The following is a 20,259-nucleotide window of genomic DNA, read 5'->3' as shown; positions in this document are numbered from 1 at the left end:
TGGGCTGGGTGAGCGCAGAGGACCCTGTGCCCTGTCCCTGCACTGGCTTGGGTAGGAACTCGAGTGAGAGGCTTGCTCGCAGGTCTCCTGGCACCTTGCTAAGAGCAGCTGGTTGAAGGCGGAGGTGCCCCAGGTACCCCTATGTGGTGCCAGGTGGAGCTCAGGGTCTTCCAGGTGTCGCCTTTCACTAGCCCCCTGGGTAGGCAGGGAAGGGACCCCTGGGCACACCGTTTAGATGTGCAAGGACAAAGCTGGCTTCAGGAACCCAGCTGGTCCTTCGCCTCCCCACAGACTTTCTGCTGGAGGGCAGTACCGTCTTTGACCACCAGGGGCCACCCTTGCCCGCAGCCCGCTGGGCATCTCTCCCAAAGCACAGCTCCAACCCAAGTAGAGGCCAGCTCGGGTCTGGGCTGCGACTATGCCAACAGGAAGGGCTGGGCTGGGGGCAAGCACCGGGGCTGGGCCGGGTCTGTGTTCCTCCCTGGTGCCCGTCACTGGCCACTGGGTACAGCGGGCAGTGGTGGCCATGTGTGTTTCAGGAGCACACTGCAGGCATCGGGATGCGTGGGCCCCCAGGAGGTCCCCTTACTGCAGAGCCAAGAGGACCTGGAACCCTTTGTGGAGGTGCAGCGCCCAGGTGGCCAAGCCCGCTGTGTGGTATGGACGACACCCCCCAGGGGGGCCCACCCCTCCCTCTCCCGCCCCTTGCCTGACCAGACACCACTCTGTGCCTTTCTGTTCTGCCAGCTGCCGGGTCTCTCCGTGCCCAGGCGTCACCCTGACTCCATCTGACCAAATCGGAATCTGTCGTCTGCCCCCCACTCTTGGTCTGCTGCCTCTGCTCTTTCTCTGAGACTCTCTGTTCCTTCCTTTTTGGGCCTGCGTCTGTGTGTCGATGTGGGGATCTCTGTTCCCCTCTCATTAAAAGGCCCCTGTTCCCCTCGTTGTTATAACCACTTCTTTCTGTGGACTCCACATTTCTCAGATTTGAAGCTGAACTCCTTATCTGGGGGGATGAAAACTAGGCATCTGGTACCCTGAAAGACAGTACTTCTCTAACAAGATAATCAGAGGATTATTGAATGAGGAGGGACGTAGAGATTGCCCAGCCTCTGGGAACACAACCGGGGGTGTCTCAAACCAGGACCTGGGGACCACGGAGGGGACACGGGGGCTTTGGACACATCGCTGGGTCTGCCTGCTAAGGGTCCCTGAGTACACAGAAACGCCGGCAAGGCCGGCGACTAAAGGTTGCCTCCCTTCCAGCACATCCTCTGGGGGCGGGCAGGAGGGCCCATCCCCGGCCCTATTATTCAGGTGCCTGTGGCCTGGGGGAGGCTGAGAGAAGGGCTGTTACAGCCTGCTGGGGGCAGCAGGCCCCGTCTTTTCCCCTCACCCACTTTTCTCCACCAGCACCTCTGCATGTCTTCCTCACCCCCATTTCAATGTGGGATGGTGGAAGGAACAAGATTTCCGAGGCACACCGACTCCTAGATCCTTCCTTTACCAGCTGAATCATTTATTTCACTTTTCTGGAAGTCAGGATAATAAAAACAACCTTTTAAAGTTGGGCTCATTAGATGACAAAACGTTGTCAAAGCGCCCAGTACAGAGGCTGGCGCACATAGGATACGTGTGAGAAATAACAGTTTCTTTTTCCTCTTCTCCCCTCCATTTCTTTGTACTTTTTTCTCTCTCTCCCACCTTTCTCTTCTCCGCCCCACTTCGCCCTACCCCCTCCTTGGTCTTACATGTTTTCGCCTTTACCCTAGTGTTTTTCTCTGCCTTCCTATTTTTTTTTTCATTTCTTGCTGCAACAGTAAGTGTGCATAAGTTTCTCCTCCAAAATCCACAGACTAAAAGTCTGAGACTCATTAAGCTAGGCTTGCAGACTGGCGGCCTGCGAGCCTAATCTCGTTCCAAAATTTATTTTCTTTGGCCCGCACGGTGCTTACACTTTTAAAACTTCAGCTGTCCTTAAATGGGACCTGTGTTCTCCACTCTGCCAGAGTGGCTAAACTCTCTATTGTATTTTTCCATTTGTCTTTTAAATGTGAATGCCCGGTAAATCAACCACCCCTCTCAAGAACGAGAACATCGAGAACATCGCCAACACATTTCTCTTTCCTTATGTCTTTCTCTCTTTTTCCCTTGGTTCCCCACCAGATGTAATCACTATCTTGAATTTTCTTTGTCACCTATTTATGTTTTTTTTTTTTTTTTAGCTGAGCCATCCTGCTACCTGTTGGCAGCTCAGCGGCTGCTCAGCTCGGGCTGGACTCGAACCGCTGTTGCTCAGAGCTCAAACTCTTGAGCGAGCTCTTAACCAACTGAGCCACTCGGCCGGCCCACCTATTTATGTTCTTAAACAAATATATGCATTATGAAATAGTATCTATTATTTCCTGTTTCTGAGTTTAAAAACAATGATGTCAATCATGTGCCAGATTTTCTATAACTTGCATTTTCATTCACCATTCTGTTTCTAAGGCTTCTCCCTGTGTTGCAAATAGAGTTCATTCGTTTTCATTCCATTCTTCCGTGGCTGGACATTTGGATAATTTCTATTCCTTGATCTTATGAAGAGCATCACCATGAACATTATCTTACCCATCTTCTGGTGCACATTGCAAAAATTTATTTTTTTTAAGAAATTTTATTGGGAAACAGTGTGTTTTTCTAGGACCCATCAGCTCCAAGTCAAGTAGTTGCCTTCAATCTAGTTGTGGAGGGCACAGCTCTGTGGCCCATGTAGGGATTGAACCGGCAACCTTGGCTCTAACCAACTGAGCTAACTGGCTACCCCTTAAGCATGTATTTTCTTTTTCTTTTTTTTTTTTAAGATTTTTTATTGGGGAATTGGGGGATGGGAACAGCGCTGGGGAATTGGAAGGGGAAAAGACAAGTTGCTGTCCTTTTGTTTTAATTGTGGAGGACGTTGCTTCACTGGCCCAAGTTAGCACCATCATTGCGCTTTTCCCGGGAGAGGCAGATCAGTCGCCGGCTTCTGGACGGCCGCTCACCGCGGCTGCTGGCCGCTCACGCTGGCTGCTGGCTACACACAGCCCACGGCAACCCACTGCAGCAGGGGCTGCAGCCTATGCCATCAACTGCGACTCAGGACAGCCCAGCTCCAGGTTGAGCTGCTGTTCAGCTTCTTAGCTGTAGAGGGAAGTGTCACTGGCCCTCATATGTGGGATTAGAACCGGGGCCCTCTGGCATCCCAAGCCAGCTCTTAACCAACGTGCCACTTGGCCAGTCCAGCATGTATTTTAATAAGCATGAGTTTTTATTGAGATGAAGTCCAATTTATCAATTTTTTCATGGTTAGTGCTTTTGGTCCTGTTTAAGAAATCTTGCCTACCCCAACAATATCTTCACGATTTTTCTCCAATGTTTTCTTCTAGAAGCTTTATAATTTTAGCTTTCACGTTTAGATCTATGATCTATCTAGATTCTTGTATATGGTAAAAATCAAGGTTTTGGTGGGATTTTCCTGTATAAATATTCACTTGCTCCATTAAAAACCTCACTCTCTCCATTGAATTGCTTTGGTGCCTTGGTTGAAAATCAAGTGACTGTATTTGTGTGGATCTATTTCTGGGCTCTGTTCTCTGTTCCATTGATCTATATGTCTGTCCTTATGCCAGTATCACACTGTTTTAGTTAATATAGTTTAATCATAAGTCTTAAAAATGTAGTAGTCTAAATCCTTCAACTTTATTTTTCTTTAAGATTATCTTGACTGTTCTAGGTCCTATGCATTTACATGTGAATTTTAGAGTCAACTTATGAATTTCTAAACAACAAAATTCCTGCTGGATTTTTTATTGAGGTTGTTCTCAATTCAAAAATTAATTTAGGACAAATTGACATCCTTCTAATATTCAGTCTTCCTAGCCTTAAAAATAATATATCTATCTAGTTAGGCTTTCTAAAAAAATATGTCTTTTAATAACGTATTAGTTTTCTTCATACAAATCTTGCTAATCTTTATTAGATTTATTTCTAGGTACCTTATAGTTTTTGTTGCTATTATAAATGCTTTCTTATATGTAAATTATACTTTATAATTATTTTTGGTTTATTGAAACGGAATTGAATTAGTCATTCATCTTGCTAAGTTCTTTTTTTTTTTAGTTATAACGCCTTATCTGTGGATATTTTTTTGTTTGTTTTTGTAAGTAGACAATTATGTTATCTTTAAATGAGCTTTGTTTCTTCTTTTCCAATATTTATTCCTTTCATTTCTTGTTGTTGCCCAACTGTGCTGGCTAAGGGCTCTATCACAAGACTGAACAGAAATAGTGATAATGGGTATCCTTTGTCTTGTTTCTGATTTTAGTGTATGTCTTCTGTTTCACTACTGAAATTAATTTTTGGCTGTAAGTTTTTGAAAACTACTCTCGATCAGGTTAAGGAAGATTCCGTCTACTCCTGACGACCAAGGCTTTGATTTTACAATGAATGGGTGTTGAATTTTACCCGATGCTTTTATGCTTTTTCTGAAATGGCTGTTTTTCTCCTTTAATATGTTATTGAGGTAAATTACATTTAAAGATTTTTCTCATGTTAAACTGCCCTTGTATCCTTAGGGTGAATCCAACTTTGTCATGATGGATTATTTCTTTATACATTGGTGGATTTCATCTTGTGGTATCAACGATCTATTGCTGTGTGACAAATCAGCCCTGAACTTAGTGGTCTAAAACATGAACTGTTTTGTTGTTGTTGTTGTTGTTGCTTCACAGTCTGTGGATGGGTAATCTGGGCTGAGTTCAGCTGGGTGTTCTTCCGTTGGTCTCACTCGTGTGACCGTAGTTATCAAGGATGACCATGCTCACGTCAGCTCTGATGCCGTGCTTCTTACCATGTGACCTCTCCAGGAGTCTCAAGCTTGTTCTCATGGAAATAGCATTTCAAGTGGGCAAGAGTGGAAGCTTTTAAGGTTTCTTGAGGCTCAAAAATCACATGTCACTCCTGCCACGTTCTGTTCATCAAGAGTAAGTCACAGTCCTGCCCACATTCACAGAGTGAAGAAATAAGACGTTTTCTTGATGGGAGGAGCTGCAAATAATTTGTGGCCGTTTAAAATCTGCTACAGTTTGCTAATATTTTGTTTGGGATTTTTGCACTTCTGTTCATAAGAGAGACTGACCCATAATTTTCCCATTGTCATAGTGTCTGTGTGTAGTCAAGGATCCAGGTTCTACTCGCCTTATAGAAAGGGTTGGAGAGTTTTTGTTTTTGATCACTGGAAGAGTCTGGAAGTAGAAAACTTCAGCGATCTATGAGTATTCCTTGAAAGATCTCTCCCTTGCCTGTGAAACTGTTTTGGCCTGGTGTGTATTGTTTTGTTTATAGAAAGATTAACTACTGATTCCATTTCTTTAATAGGACCATTCAGGCTTTCTATTTCTTCTAGATTCAGTTTTGGTAAGTTACATATAAGCATATATGTTTTAAAGAATTTGTCTTGTTTGCGTTTTCAAAGCTGCTGGCATTAAGCTGTAGGTAGTATTCTCTTCTCTTTCTAATTACTGCCCTTTTTGTAGTAAGCTCCATTGTACTTATATGTGTGCCTTCTTTCTCTTTATTACTCTTATCAGAGGTTTGTCAGTTTTACTTGCCAGTTCTTAAAAAACAACTCTGGCTTTATTCTCCCTATGTTAACTGTTTACAACTTCATTGATTTCTACTTTTACCTTTATGATATCCTTTGGGTTTGTTTTGTTGTTCTTTTTCTAACCTTTTAAAAGTTGGCATAGTTCATTAATTTTCTGCTTAAAAAAGTTTCCAGTATAAGCATTTTAAGGCTATGAGTTGCCCTTAAAATACCACTTTGACCATCTCCCACAAGCTTTATTATGTAGTATGTTCATTATTGTTGTTATAAACTAACTTTAGATTTCCATTATGATTTCTCTGACCAGTAAGTTTATTTAGAAGGGTTTTTTAACGTTTCCAAATCTATAGAGATTAAAAAAAAAACTTAAAACGTTTTTGAAATATTGCATACAGAAAAGCATATAAAACTGACATGTACAACGTAATGAATGATTAGGAAGCAAACACACATATAACCACCCCAGGTAAAAAAAAAAAAATAGTATCACCCAAATCCAGAAGCTCCTTGTATCCCTCCCCTTTCACAACCCTCTCTCTCTGGGCTGAGGTGACCACTTTATTAAATTCTGAGATCAGCTTTCCTTGTAGATTTGCCACCTTTGTATGATGCATCTCTCGACAATATCATTTAGTTTTCCCTGTTTTTAGAGTTGCGGGTTTTTTTTTTTTTTAGCTGAGCCATCCTGCTACCTGTTGGCAGCTCTGCGGCTGCTCAGCTCGGGCTGGGACTTGAACCGCTGTTGCTCAGAGCTCAAACTCTTGAGCGAGCTCTTAACCAACTGAGCCACTCGGCCGGCCCTTAGTTTTCCCTGTTTTTAACTTTGTATGACTATAATCATACAGCCCATAAATCTTTTGTGTCGTGCTTCATGCGCTCAGCACTATGTTTGGGAGATTCATCCATGTTGTTGGGCGAGCGGTGGTTGGTTCGTTTTTATTGTTGGATCGCATTTCGATGCAGAAATACAGATTCTTTAACGATGGAGAGGAACTCCATCAGTTGTTTCCTATGATCTCTGTGACACAAATTATTTGAAATTGTTAAAATTTGCCTTATGACCTGATATGTGGCCAGTTTTTGTAAATGCTCCATGTTGGCTTGAAAAAAACAAGTTATTTTCTAATGGTTGGGTGTGCGGTTTATAAATATTTTTACTCCTTATTGTCTTAAACTCAGACAACCTCAGGTGGTTTTTTTTTCATTAGTCACCTGGCCTCTGTAGGTCGAGTTTATCACCTCTCGGAAATCTTTTCAGGGCAAATCACTTCTAAGGCATTCTCTATGTTAAGGAAGCCTGAGGTTGAATTGCAGCAGAGTGGTGACTGGTAAATAGCAGGAGGAACTCCCCAACTATTTCAAGTGGAATGCCCTAGATATGGGCTGTGGAGAGGGGTGGAAGGCCTGAGGCCCTGAAGACCAGCCACGTTGCAGGAAAGTTAAGATCATGGGGGTTGGGGAAGAGGGCTGAAGCTGACCTTTGTGTGAGAATTCTTGACATGGTTCTAGGGTCAGGGTTCCTGTCATCCGTCTGCTGGCCCTTTGGACCATTTGGCCACTGGTATGCTTCCCAAGTCTGTATCCATGAGTGGCATCAACTGCTTCTTGGGTGACTCAGATCCAGCTGGTAAGTCAAAATGGGGCATGGAGCAGTCGTGGCCCCTCCCCGTGTCTGTCTCACCACCCCTCCTCAGAGCCAGGTATTAGGGCTCAGATATCCTGGGTTCCGTCTAATCACAATTTAGAACCCCCAAAACGCCTTTATTCGAATGAGAGATCTGAATTCAGGGCTCCGGCATTCTGGCACTTTCCTTCCTGTGAAGGAGCTTCCTCTGTCCCCAGAGATGGAGGACAGTTACCTGCAATGCACCTTGTCCTCGAGGGCAGTGTGACACCTCTGCCCTTCCCATCCACCAGAAACAGGACTGGGACATGGGGCCCCAGCACCCTTCTCCATGTAACCCTGGCTTCCAAGGCCTTCAGCTGATCAGATCCCGCCTTCCCTCCCACTCCCCAGAGCCCGCCCTCAGGAATGGCGTCACAGGCACCTGCAGCTTGGGAACCTGATCCAGGTGGAGGGGGTGGGGGAGGCAGCCCTGGACGCCTTTGTCTGGCTTCAGCTGGACACTTCTCGTCTCCTTTTGTGTTGGCAGGAAATTTATCCCAGTTCTTTGCTGCGGACCTCAGCCAAAGGTGAGTTGGGGGATTCGGAGCCCTTCAAAGGCCTAGGTGGGGGAGGGGCAGTGGGCCTGGGCCATGGGTTTTGCAGCCCTGCAGGCCTCTGCTTCCTAAAACTATTGCTGCCCTTAACATTTCTGATCAAGGACCTCCAAATATCCTTCTCTCTGAGCTGCAAAGAATTCACTCTCTTCTCATTGGCCTGGGAAGGCTGGGGAAGGTTCCTGGTAGCCCCATGGGATGGGGAAGAAACCAAGGAAAGGAAAGTCACGTCCAGGCGCTGGGGTGTCAGTTGAATAAGAGAGTGGGGGTTGCTTGCTGTTGTCAGTGCCAGAAAGGTGAGCAGGCAGACGGGCTGTGGGGCAGTCCCAGGGAGAGACGGTGACAAGGAGCATGGGTGGACTTTGGGAGGCTCAGGTAATGGGGAGTGGCTCTAAGGGGAGCTGGGCAAGGGCTGCAGACCCCCAGGGGCAGAGGGCAGGGGCTGAAGGCAGAATTCAGCCCTGGGGTGGAGGCCAGGCGACTTCCCTAACGCTGTAAACAGGCATGAAAATCAGCACCTGTTTATTTGGCGTTCCAGCCGGCCAGCCCTCTGAGACGACAGCGTGGGTGTGAGAGCCAGTAACGGGCCCTTTAAGATATCAGGCTCTGATTTGTGGTCCTGAAAATCTCTAGCTGACACATCCTCCTGGCTCTGGGTTTGGGATTAGCTCATGGGATGGGGCTGATGAAATCCCAGGAAATTCAGTCCTGATTGGCTTTAGGCCCAGAGGCCCAGTCCAAGCCACAGAGAGAGAGAGAGGGTCCTACTGACACAAGGGCTCTTGTTTGGTGAGGGGAAAATGCCCCTCCACCCCGAGAGCCCCCACCCCATATCACTTCCGTTGGGAGCAGCCTGAGAGAGGAGATTGGGCCTGGATTAAGTAGGAAGGGGTAGTCTGCACTTATCTGGGAGGAGCTTGGAATTTTCCTCATAAATAGAGGGGCCTGGGAACCCGGTGTCCACATCCAGGAGGTCCTAGGAGGTGGGTGCTGGGGGTACCTCTCTCTCTTCCTCACCTTTTCTCTCAGTCTTTTCGCTCGTATGTCCACTCTCTCTCCCCTGGTCATGGCACCGTCGCCGCCATCTCTGTGAGTGTCTTCACCTCTCCCTTCTCTCTCTGCAGCTGTAGCCAGCTGGAACGGAGCTCAGGGACCTGGGCCGGCTCCTCCCTGCGACGGACCCTCAGTTTCATCTTCAGCATGACTGGAAAGACCAAGGTAGGAGTCAGACTGGGGAGCAGGCGGCCTGGGGCCCACTGCCTCCGTGCCCCCTTTCTCCCCATCCCATCGTGCTTCCCCTGCCCCAGCTTCTCCTGTAGATGGATACTCAGGGCAGTGTTCAGGTTTTAAGGGAACGCGCGCCGTCTCTCCCAGCCTCCCTCCCTGTAGCTCAGTAAATCACCTTTCTCTGCTTTCCCCATTCCTGCAGCTTTAGCAGCCAGCTGTGGACAGCTGGAAGAGACGGCCAGGAGCCTCAGCAGCCGTGGAGTGGCCTAGCCCTCCCGCTTTAGGCCTCACATAGCTAAGAGGTGGGCAGCAGAAATCGTAACCATTGGGCTTAAGAACAGTAACGATGACAGCGATACTTTTTATTTCTTGCAAAGTGCCTGTGAACTCACGATGGTATGGGTGGGTGCGGCAGTCGCAGGAGTTGAAATCAGACACCAGGCAGAGTGGCAGCCAGGAGAGTAGATGGTAGATGGTTCTGGAAGCTGCACACCGTCATCTGGGGCCATGTGCAGTGCTGACCCTGGGCAGGGGAGCACGCTGCTCTCTCTGTTGCCACCCGGGGGGCTTGGCTGAAGCCAGGAGCCCTACTGCTGCTGAATTCCTTTCCACTTTCTTCATCTACTGGCAGAGTGAGCCCCCCCTTTCCTCTCGTGCATGTACTCCTGAGCATGAGGCACACCTCATGAAGGCAGCAGCATATTCACCTGGAAGAACCACAGGAGTTACCCAGGAAGGTTGCCAGGCTCCTGTGGCCCCACCCACGGTGCCAGGGCTCTGTCCTCTGCCAGCCTCTTAGCCAAGAGTCCCCTTCCTCTGGGGGGGCAGGGAAGGCACAGATAAAACCAGGTTGTGAGCACCTTCTTACCACAGGCCAAGGTGGGGAGTTGAGGCCTGAGACCACGCAGTTTGAGAAGGGGAGGGACGGCTGGAGAATTCTAGAGCTGTGGGCGGGAGAGGGCCGGGGCGGTGAGGCCTCTCCGCAACCATGGGGGAGCAGAGCTCTCTACAGAACAAAGCCAACACCAGGCCCTGGGGTGAGTCCCGTCCCCCACGGCTCTGGCTCTCTCACTCAGTTCAGGGTGGGAGTCTGCTGGCAGAGCCGCCCCCTTTTCCTGCGGTGGGAATGGCTGGGGAGTCAGTCCTGCCCAGGGGCCGTGCAGAGCCCAACTGGTCTGCATTTGCCCACCCTGGCCTCACAGTCTGGCGAGGGGTTGAGAAGCCGGCTGAAGGGGAATGTGGGCACAGCCAGGCATCAGGAAAGAGCAAGTCAGGACACTGTCCCACGCCTCACCCGGTTGCCAGGGTCTGTCCTCCTGTTTCCCTGTCATCTCCTGGTCCATCTTCCTTCTACCCTCATGACTCTCTCTGGGTGTGTGTGTGTGTGTGTGTGTGTGTGTGTGAGTGTGCTGCGCACCTGCCTCACCAGATTTCTTCTTCCTGGTCCTCCCCGCCCCAGGTGGGAGCCTTAAACAGGTAAACACCAGGGGGAGGGGCTAGCAAGGAGCTCAGTCAAGCAGTGAGAGAAAGAAGTGGCTTATTTCTTCATATTTGATCAGCATGGTAGGGTTGACAAAACACTTTTCCAGAGGTCATGTCGTTCACTCTTTTTTTTTTTTAATTGGGGAACAGTGTGTTTTTCCAGGACCCATCAGCTCCAAGTCAAGTAGTTGTTTCAATCTAGTTGTGGAGGGTGCAGCTCAGTGGTCCATGCGAGGATCGAACCGGCAACCTTGGTGTTATGAGCACTGCGCTCTAACCAACTGCGCTAACCGGCCGCCCCTCGTTCATTCTTATAACTGTCTGGCAGAGATGGTGTTTTAATCTCCATTTTTCAGACACGGTAACTTAGAGGCTCAGTTCCTTGCCCGAGATCCCACAGTTAGTAAGAGGTGGAGCTGGACTACAAACCCAGAGCTTCAGCTCTGTGACGCTGCCTGTGCCTGGCAGTGAACCTAATGAAACAGCTTATCTTGTCTCCCCCCCATCTTCTGATGGCTGGCCACTGGAGTCAGTGATGTCTCAATCGCCCCCTCCCAGAATGCACAAGGTCCCGAGCAAGAAGGAAAGCAAGCTTCCTCCTGGGTTCTGGAGTACGTGGGCCCAGGTCCCCTGTGGCTCTGTGTTCACCCACTGGCCACGACTCTGACAACCAGGCTCTGCCCTGGGACGGCCTTCTCACCCCTGAAATGTGGCAAACACATCTGTCAAGTCAAATGAGCCAGAGAAGGTGGTGCCTACTTTTAGATTCTGGCAGACATTCGGTTGGCTTTTGGTTTTGTGTGCCTAAACAAAGGGTTTCTGCGTATCTGGGCGGGTTCCCCTGGATAGGAGTAGAGGGGGCTGGGGTGAACCGGTTTGGAAGAAGGAGCAGGAGAGGCCAAGGAGAAAGGAAAAGGGCCTGTTGTTCCAGAGGATACAGAAAATAGAAATTAAGTTGAGCTGCAGGCTTAGCTCACTAAAAGCCCAGGTGCTTTTAGGGGTTAGACCCGTTTGTTCCCTTTAACCCAGCTCCCAGGCCCCCTTTCTGGAAGAGGAAGAAGAACATAGGGTGACTAACAGCAGGTGGGATGGAAACTCGGCCAAAGCCTGGTGAGAGACAGGACGGGGTTGGAGAGTTGGGTTTTTTTCTTTTATAGACACCTTCTAAGTTGAGTTTGGGAACTGAGAGACCCCTCAAAAGACCTTAGGATCCAGGGTACTCAGTCTGGAGTTTGGCCCTTTAAGATTCTATTCTTAGCTTGCAGCACCCCCTCACTCCAGGCCTGGGAGAAAAGCTGAGGTCCCAGCCCACCCCTTGTCTCTCGGCCCCCAGTGGGCGGAGCCTTGAGGTCAGGGTTCTGGCTTCTGGCTGCTGTTTTTAAATTTAGTGCATGCCTCAGCCTTGGCGCCCACTGTGGGGAGGTGAGTCTGAGGTTCTGAGCCCAGGAGCCTCTAGACTGCTAGCTTAGGGGAGTTCCCGGGGCCTTGCCCTACCGTGTTCTCAGCAGGTGCACCCGGGGAGGAACCAGCTCTCCTCATGCCTAAAAGTCCTTTCTGCCTTCCCCTTTCCTCTCCTTTTGTCTGGCCTTTGCTATATAAGGATCCTAACGGGAAATGGTGAAGGAGGTGAAGAAAGAGTTGCTAGGCAGGAGGGGAGGTCAGAGGAGAGGTGTGGGGGTGGTGCTGGGGGGTGCGCAGCCCAACCAGCTTAGCCAGTGGTGAGGCAGTGGAGCCCAAAATAGTGGCAGAGGCTAAAATTGGCATCTGCAAGAGCGCTGAGTTGGGCTGGAAACCTGCAGCCTGGCTCTGGGGCCCTGTGGGGCCCTCCCACCTTCTCCTATACCTTTTGGGACCAGGATTCCGCAGGACTCTACAATCGGGGATGCTTTGTCTAGGGCACTCCGTGCTTCCGGTTTCTCAGGGGAAACGGGGGACCCTAGGAGGCAGAACTGAGCTGCAGCGTGAATAGCCATAGTTAGGGTGGAGGAGGAATTTTCCCAATTGCAGGAAACTCACCAAAGGTGGAGGCTGCCTCAGGGCTGGAGCAAAGGGTTCAGAAAGCATGCACCCCACCCGCCTTCTTGTGGAGAGACTGGCCATACTCCAACCGCCCCTGACTGAGGCAGGCCTGCCTTTTGGTTCAGGCCCAACTTGCAACAGGGAGAACTGGAGTTAGACACAAGGAAGGACTTCCTCAGCTTAGCTTTCAGGAAAGGTGGCAATTCCTCTCCAGCGGAGCTAGGAGGGGAGGAGAATGGACCTAGGGCCGTCTGGAAGGCCCCAGAGGGGTGGGGGCTTGCGGCAGAATTCTCTCCTCTCCCCATCAGTCTTGGACCTCTGTTAGTAAAGCCTCGCCATGCCTTCCAAAGATCCCCTTTGACTTCCCGCCCTCTCCCCCACCCCTGCCCCCAATCCTAAAAGTGGTCTGTCGGCTGGGCCTGCTTTGATGGGCTGGCGGGCCAGGAAGGAACTGCTGCGGGTTCCCTGGAGAGCTGGGGGCGGATGGGGGAAGGGAGACCAGGGCTGGGGCGAGGGCTGTGGGTCTGGGAAGGGGTGGCTTTTAGGAAGACCAGAGCTCAGAGGCTGGTCTCGGGGGCCAGAGGACGCCCCGGGTCCTGGAGGGGAAACAGGCCGGGAGCCCTCAACCTGTCTGGGGACGTCCGCACTTCTCGGAGCTGCCCCTGCCCGGCTGAGCCGCGCTGTTGGTCCCCGCGGGCACCCGCCCTGCTCTGCCCCGCCTTCCCCTTCCTGCGCCCGGGCGGGGGGTGGAGACTCCGGTTTGAGGAACTGGCGCGGGTGCCGGGCGAGGGGAGTCCGACTTCCTGTCCCCAGACCTCGCGTGCCTTCCCGGCCCCCGCCTCCCCCACAATAGCTGGGCACCTGGGTCCCGCCGTGACCCCCGGACTCCCCCCCATCGGGGGATTATGTCTCGGATTGAATCCCTCACGCGGGCGCGGATCGACCGGAGCAAAGAGCTGGTGAGCAAGGTGGGCTCCGCAGCCCCTCTCCTCCGCGCGTCCTCAGGGTGCCCGCCCTTCGACCCTGGCCCGCGGCGCACACCCGTCTCGCCGCCGGCTTGCTGGGCGCCAAAATCGGGCGGAGCGTCGGCGGGCCAGCGGCGGCCGGGTGGGTGGGGACTGCCAGTGAGTGGGGACGGGTGGGGGGCAGTCGACGCGACCCGCGCGCTCCAGCTCCGCGCCGCCTCGGTGCCCGGTCCCGGGAGGGAGCGGCCCTGGCCTCGGTGGCCTCAGATCCGGCGGCACTGGGTGTTTGGGGCCCCACGAAAGAAAGTTGCGCGCTGCTCGGGTAAGGGACAGAGCCAGTGGGAGGGGTGTCTATCGGGGTGGGGGGCGGCGAGAGCTCCGCGGCACCCCCTCCGCCCGGGTCCCACCGGCTTGCTCTCCTCCGTCCCCCCACCCCGCAGTCGCGGGCTTGGTTGTTCCCCCTTTGTCCCCGCCATCCGGCAGACGGGACGGGAGGGGGTGGGTTCTCGGCTTCCTCCCACGGCCACCCCTCCGAGACAAAAGTCAGCGCCTCCTCTCCTTGCAAATGGACTTTCCAGCTGTGATTCAGTTCTCCCCTCGGGTGGGTGGGTGGCTGGGGTCAGGACGGCCGGGGCATGGCTTACTTCCCCCCAAGCGGCTCCTTCAGGTGCCGGGAACAGAGGTCTTTGTGTAGCTGGGATCCTTTCCTCCATCCTTAGGGACCCTGAGCATCCCTGTTCCTGTAACGCAGGGTCCCCCGACCCCGGTCTGCCCCACCAGCTTCCCAAGTCCTTGTTCTCACAACCTGAAACAACCTGAAACCCTTCGGCTGACCCACTGGGCACCGTGCCCCCTCTCCCTCCTCCGTCTCCCCCAGCTGCCTTATCTCTTCTTCTGGGGATCTGTTCACCTACCCTTTCAAGCGCCTGGGCATAGAATTATCCTCACCCCCCTACCCCCATCATGACCTCTTGGCCACTCCTTGCCAAGTATCCTTTACCCCATCTTTGTACCCGGGCCCACTCCCAAAGGCCATGACCTCTACACCCAGACCCCAGGAAGTGATGAGCTGACTTTGGGTGAATAAGTGAGAGCTGGGAGGAAGGCAGTGCAGGCAGACAGGCATCTCCCCGCCCCGCCACTCAGGGCACCCACACCCCTGCCATTCTCAGGAAGGCCAGGATGCGGCCGGCCCCCAGCTGGTTTAACGTCTGGCTTCTGTCGGACCCGGGACCCCGGCCTGTGCACATCACTGTCACCACCTTTAGGCAAGAGCGGTACCCTTTTGGAGCCCTCAAGGGTGGGGGACACCTTCCCACCCGCTCCTAGCTCCTAGCCTGCCTGCTTACCTGTCTTGAGGCTAACTTGGAAAAGGTTCCGTCCTGGAACTTTCCCTTAGGGGGCTGGGATAAGATCCCGCTAACCGGAAATCAACTGGGGATTTGAGTCGAGCCTCAGACAAACCGAGAGAGGTGGCTGAAGCGTGGAGCAGCGGGGTGGCCGGAGGCCCCTCTCAGCCCCTGCGCCAGGCCAGGCCCTGGCTCTGAGAGGCTGTTTATTTTTCAACCGTTGGAGCTGAGACCCTGGAGTATTGCCAAGGGGGGTGGAGAGCTTTTCTGAAACCACGGAAATTTGGTTCCACCCTAAAAAGGAAAGCCATGGTGGAGCCTGTGGGGGGCAGACCTGGAGAGTGGGGGTGTAGAGGAGGGTTCTGGGAGGATAGATACCGGGGGCCCTTTTTTTATTATTGGGAGGAGCTGGGCGGCTGGATACCTGGGTCCCCACGCCCTGTGGTTTTGGTTAGTGGGGACCTGGGGAACCAGAAGCTTGGCTCTTCCTATCCTGAGGCCGGCCATGGTGGGGGTAGGTGGAACTCTGGCCCGGGGTGAGGTGTTAGGGGGCCGGAGGTGGATTCAAGAAAACTAAGAGGCCACTGGAGGAAGGTGGTTGTCAGTTTGGGCTGGTCGGAAAGGGAGGGCCACCTCCGGAAAGCTGTGGTTACAGAAGGGGGAGCTGGTGCTTAGCCAACAAGCCCTGGATCCCCTCTTTCCCCTCCCCCCCCAAACACACCAGCTGTCTCCTTTCTTTTTATACTGTGGTGGGAAGTAGAGGGGGGCCCGCGGGAAATGAGATTATTTGAAGAAGACGGTCTCCCCTGCTACCTATTAGGGGGCATGTCAGCTAAGCCCTGACACCCCCTTCCTTGCCTCATGCCCCGGGACCTCCTTGGGACCTCCTTGTAGACGGAGAGATTGGAGTGGAACCTGCCCTTTTCTCCTTGCCACCCTCGCTGAGCCTTTCTGTGTGGCTCCCTCCCCGTGCTGTTTTCTTTTCACTCCATTTCTCCCCTCTCAGGCTGTCTGCAGCCCTGCACCCCCTCAGTTCTCGCTGCTCCACTTTCTACCTGCACAGGCCCCAAGCCTCATAGGTCCCCTTTCTCTCTCAGCCCCCTGTCCTCCGCCACCTCCTCCCTGCCATCTCCAACCTTCAGGCATCTCAGAACAAAGGGTCTTTTCCTGCCTAGGAGCAAGCGGGGGCCAGAGATCCAGCAACGCCTGTGGAGGCCTGGGGGTCCCCTTGGACTCTCGAGGACCCCAGCATGGGAGTGTGGTGGGCAGGTGGAGTGAGGAGAGAGGAGAGAGACTTTCTTTGTCCTGAGAGGTGGCTGGCTTTGTGTGCAGGAAGAGGAGTGGAGGGCTGGGTGAGCCCAGGAGGGAGCTGAGAGGGGCAGCAGCTTTAGGGGAAAGTAGAGGTGGCACGGGGGGGGGGCTCCCCAGAAAGCTGAGTCTTTGGGGGGGGCATAGGAAAAGATTCTGTGGGTCATGGAGGTTAGGGAAATTGCTGAGGGGAAGGGGAGAAGCGAGGGTGGGGGAAGGGAACAGAAAGCTTAGGGAAGTCACTGAGTGACTGCGGGGCTGGAGGTGCCTGGAGCTGACTAAGGATTTAAAAGGGTCTGTTTCCGGTCCCTCTGGCTTCCCTGGAACCCTGACTTTGGAATCAGGGAGGGGCCGGGTCTGAGCGAATGAGTCCCATGCCTGCATGGGACCCCCATGTTGGGGTGTCTGTCTGTCTATCCATCCGTCCGTCCATCTGTCCCCAGATGCTCTGGGTACTCTTTTGAGCGGTGGTCCTCACAGTAGGAGGCTCGTGCTTCGGACACGAAGGAGCAGTGCCAGCCTTAGCTTCAGTGTTTGGTGTGAAGTGTCCTCCAGGAGCCCGACTTTGTAGACGGGTCAGGGTTCCCGGAGCTGGTAAGAGAAGTGGCTGAGAGGAGCTGGCTGGGCCCTTCTGGGTTTGTTTATGTCTCTTTGGGGGAAGGGGGCCCTGCAGGCAGCAGCTGCCCCCACTCCCAGCTCCGCCGGCCTGCCCTGTGCCAGGAGGGCAGGGAGTCCTGGCACAGCTATTGTTCACTTGTACAAATGCCCGTCTGTCTGCACCACCCCGCCCCACTTCTGGTCCCCCTCTCCTGACCTGACAGGTGTGGCTGGGTGGGGGGCAGGCTGGGCTCCAGGATGCCTGGGTCTCGGAGTCTCTAGCCTGATTTTATCCCCTGTGGCCCCACGCGCCCCTCCTCTGCTTCACCGGTATGCCCTCCCCCATTGTCCAGTGTCTCATCCTCATTCATCAAGCAGGCATGTATGAAGTGTCTTTGTGTGCTCAGCGAGGCCTGTTTGTGTAACGTGTGTGGCTTTGGCCTTCGTGTGTCAGTCGGCCGCCTTTATCTCGTCCCTGGAAAACCATCAAGGAGCAGAGCCTGGCGGGGACCATGCCAAGTCCTCCTGGCCCCACAGCCAGGACCCTGTCTCATTTCCCAGCTCTGTAGCTCATCCCTGTGACTCAGTGCCCTTCGCAGCCTATGACTGCACCGTGGCTGGCCGGGGCTAAGCCACAGATGACTGGCGTCCTGGTGGAGCCCCGCAGGGCCTTCTGCCCACCACACGAGGGCCTGGACAGAGCCTCCCCATACTGGGGAAGGGGATGCCGGAGCAGAGGTGAACCTGAGGGCCACGTGACCCCAGGGCTCTCGGCTAGGACACTCCCAATGGAGGATCAGGGACAGCTGAGGGCTTAGGGGGCTTAGGCCTTGCCTGGAGAGGCTCTGCCACCCCCTGCTGCCCGCTGGGAGCACAGGAGGCCACGGTCCAGCTTTGGTCTTGCTTTGTCCTTCATGTCCATCACTGGTTTCCTCGTCTCAGCCTTGGAGGCAAAGTGCAGAGAAGGGGGCAGACTGCCTCTGCCTTTGAGCGTTTGGGGCGCCAGCCCCAATGTCCTCTGCCATTCACCCCATCTTCCTTTCCCCAAAAGTAACTAAGATCTGGGGTGACAATCAAAGGAAGGTTTGGGCTGGCCACCCTCTGGCCTCCAGAGGAAACCCTGAGATTCTGAGCTCAAAGGAAGGAGGACTAGAGAAAAGGGGACACGAGGAGAGGACACGGAAGGCTCAGAGTGTGTCGAGGAACGAGGACCCCGTGTTGGCGTCCGTCCGTCCGTCCGTCCATCCATCCGTCCATCCATCCACCGCCCGCTTCCCTCCTTGCTTCCTTTCTTTCCTGCATGTCCAAACATGTATTGAGTGCGTGTTGTGCTGGGTGCCTTTACTCGCGTCATCCTTGGAGTCGCAGTGGTACAGGTGAGGGCTGTGTAGCAAGAAAGACTTCCCAGGAGGCTTCACGAGAAAGAAGGACTCTAGACGCTGAACCAAGCGGGAAGGGCCTCTGAGTGTCAGTGGTGGGTGTTGGGGATTGTGGGGCAGTGGGCCCTTTTCTTGGCCAACAGATTGGGGCGTGGAGGGGAAGGGCTCTCCTGCTGGTGGGTGGGTAGGTGGGAGACCAATGTGATTATCTTAAGAACACCTGGAAGAGAGTAGGACAAAGAACCGAGCAAGCCCATTCATTCCTCGTCAGCAGCGGCCATCCCTGGTGAGCAGGCCCTTCCATCTTCACCAGCCCGAGCTGAGCCCTGGGGCGGGCTATAGGCTGTCTCTGGGACAATAGTGCTAGGCAGTGCCAGGACCGCTTGCTGCTGGGCAGTGCCCATGTTGGGATGTGCTGTTGCTGTTGCTGCTGCCCGCTGCTGGCCCACTTAGAGAGGGGGTTGCTTGGAGAGAGGGTGAGTGTTGGAGGTGGAGGAGGCTGGGCCCAGAGCACCTGGGTTGCCTGTGGGGCATCGATGCCAGAGAGGGAGGGCCACTAGAGACCCCATTCCCTGTCAGCCCCAGTCCTCTCCCTCCCTTGCCCACCTTCTTCCCAGGTGCACGACCCTGGAGGCCTAAAGGTGGAGGGCAGAGGCCTGGTGAGGGGAGCAGGCCTGCACGGCACTAGGGCAGGTCTGCAGCACTGCCCATCGTGGAGTTGACCTTGACTCAGACGTGTTGCTCTTTTTAATGACATGCATGTTTTTGCTTGCTTGCTTTTAATTCAAATGTAGTGAGTGCTCAGGCTATTCGTCTGTGTCATAGAGAAGGCTGGGAGGGAGAACAGGAAGGGGGAGAGAAGGGCGTGGTGAGAAGACATAGTTGAACTTGGTCTTTGAGGGCCTATAAGGTTGTTATTCAGGATTTGATCTTCTAAAGAGAGCTACAATTTGGAGCAAGATAGATGGAGGGTAGACCCAAGGGAGGGCTTTTTAGTGATCCAGATAGGTGGGGACCAGAGTAGAGAAAGGGAGGCCTGGATCGATGGAGGCTGGAATTAGAGGCAGGTCAGCCTTCTTAACCAGGCCGAGGCGGGGGGGGGGGGGGGGGGGCAGGGCAGGGAGAAGCCAACAAGGGCACCGGAGGAGAAGCCAGGGTGGGAGAGGGTGAGAAAGGGGAGGCTAGGGGAGGTGGGTCGAGGAGGGCGGCCAGGAGAGGAAGAGAAGGAAGAGGAGCAGAGAGGAGAGGAGCAAAGAAAAAGGCATGTTCTGGATGGGGAGTGACCGTGAGACCTCTGGGCTCTGCTCCTCAGACAGACCTGGAGCCTCTGAGGGGAGGCAGGAGAGAGAAGGATCCCGGAACTGGGACTGGCGGGGCCACTGCAGCGGCCCTGTGCCCTCTGGCCCTGTGGTGTTGACTCAGCCCCTGCACACTTCCCTTTTCGGCCCTAAACACCAGTGTGGCCCGGCCCCTCCCCCACCTCTTACTGCTAGCGTGGCTCTGGGCCTCTAAGGGCCAGCCTAAGGGCTCTCCCTTGAGTTCTAATTCTCTGTCCCAGGCCCCCCTCCCATTGTCCTCCAACTTGGGGCTCATACCCTCGGCCTCAGCCGACTGATCCAATCCGCTCGTTGGTTCTGAGAGGCTGGGGATCCTTGGAGGCTGGTCTTGTCAGCTTCTATTTCTACTCTCCGCTCTCCAGGGGGAGACCCTGGAAGGATGCTCTCCCATCTCACTTTGTCAGGCGCTGGGGAAGCTCTGAGGCTGGAGGGACAGAAAAGAGGTCAGGAGAGTGACGACCTGCAGAGGTCAGGAGACAGCAGGAGAGAGCTGAGATGGGACCCGCCAGCCTCGCCTTGGAGGCTCTGAGGAAGGGCACAGGGTGCCCCGTCGTGACGGAGACTAGAACTGACGAGAACTGACGGGAGGGTAGATGCCAGAGGGACTTCCTAGGACGGGACAGACTATTTGGATGAGGAGGGACAGAGGGAATTACCGTAGGTTTCGGAGGGTTGTACCGGAGAGATAAAAGTTAGGCCGCAGGAAAGACTCCCTGCCAGGAGTGAGGCCTGGCCACCTGGGTTCCCTTC

The 20,259-nt window shown here is 53.6% G+C and overlaps 1 protein-coding gene and 1 long non-coding RNA gene across 12 annotated transcripts in view; one reads left to right on the top strand and one right to left on the bottom strand.

The window, feature by feature from the left end:
- ARHGEF2 (Rho/Rac guanine nucleotide exchange factor 2) overlaps positions 1 to 20,259 on the top strand; it is a 42,832-nt gene that overhangs the window by 7,139 nt on the left and 15,434 nt on the right. For 2 of the 10 annotated variants that reach the window (XM_019662611.1, XM_019662606.1), the window contains exon 1: positions 13,326 to 13,542. In XM_019662611.1, coding sequence (XP_019518156.1) covers positions 13,480 to 13,542 — 63 coding nt within the window. In that variant the 5' untranslated portion in view covers positions 13,326 to 13,479. Of the gene's footprint in view, positions 1 to 539; positions 658 to 5,395; positions 5,437 to 7,135; positions 7,254 to 7,779; positions 7,820 to 7,851; positions 8,636 to 8,658; positions 8,830 to 8,970; positions 9,065 to 13,325; positions 13,543 to 13,722; positions 13,862 to 15,320; positions 15,403 to 20,259 lie in introns of those variants that run through there. The other 8 variants (XM_019662602.1, XM_019662605.1, XM_019662603.1 and 5 more) reach the window with 8 other exon arrangements.
- LOC109393428 (uncharacterized) lies at positions 7,765 to 15,272 on the bottom strand. Of its 2 annotated transcripts, none has more exons than XR_002126251.1 (4): positions 14,889 to 15,272; positions 9,466 to 9,780; positions 8,864 to 9,050; positions 7,765 to 7,851 (listed from the first exon to the last, which is right to left on the bottom strand). It is a non-coding gene; the product is annotated as an uncharacterized LOC109393428 (long non-coding RNA). The 2 variants fall into 2 exon arrangements; XR_002126250.1 differs by lacking the exon at positions 14,889 to 15,272 and adding an exon at positions 10,368 to 10,656.

Source organism: Hipposideros armiger, unplaced genomic scaffold (genome assembly GCF_001890085.2).
Source record: "Hipposideros armiger isolate ML-2016 unplaced genomic scaffold, ASM189008v1 scaffold_378, whole genome shotgun sequence".
Lineage (NCBI taxonomy): Eukaryota > Metazoa > Chordata > Mammalia > Chiroptera > Hipposideridae > Hipposideros > Hipposideros armiger.
The sequence above is the reverse complement of the archived record's forward strand: the minus strand, read 5'-3'. Positions and strand labels throughout refer to the sequence as shown.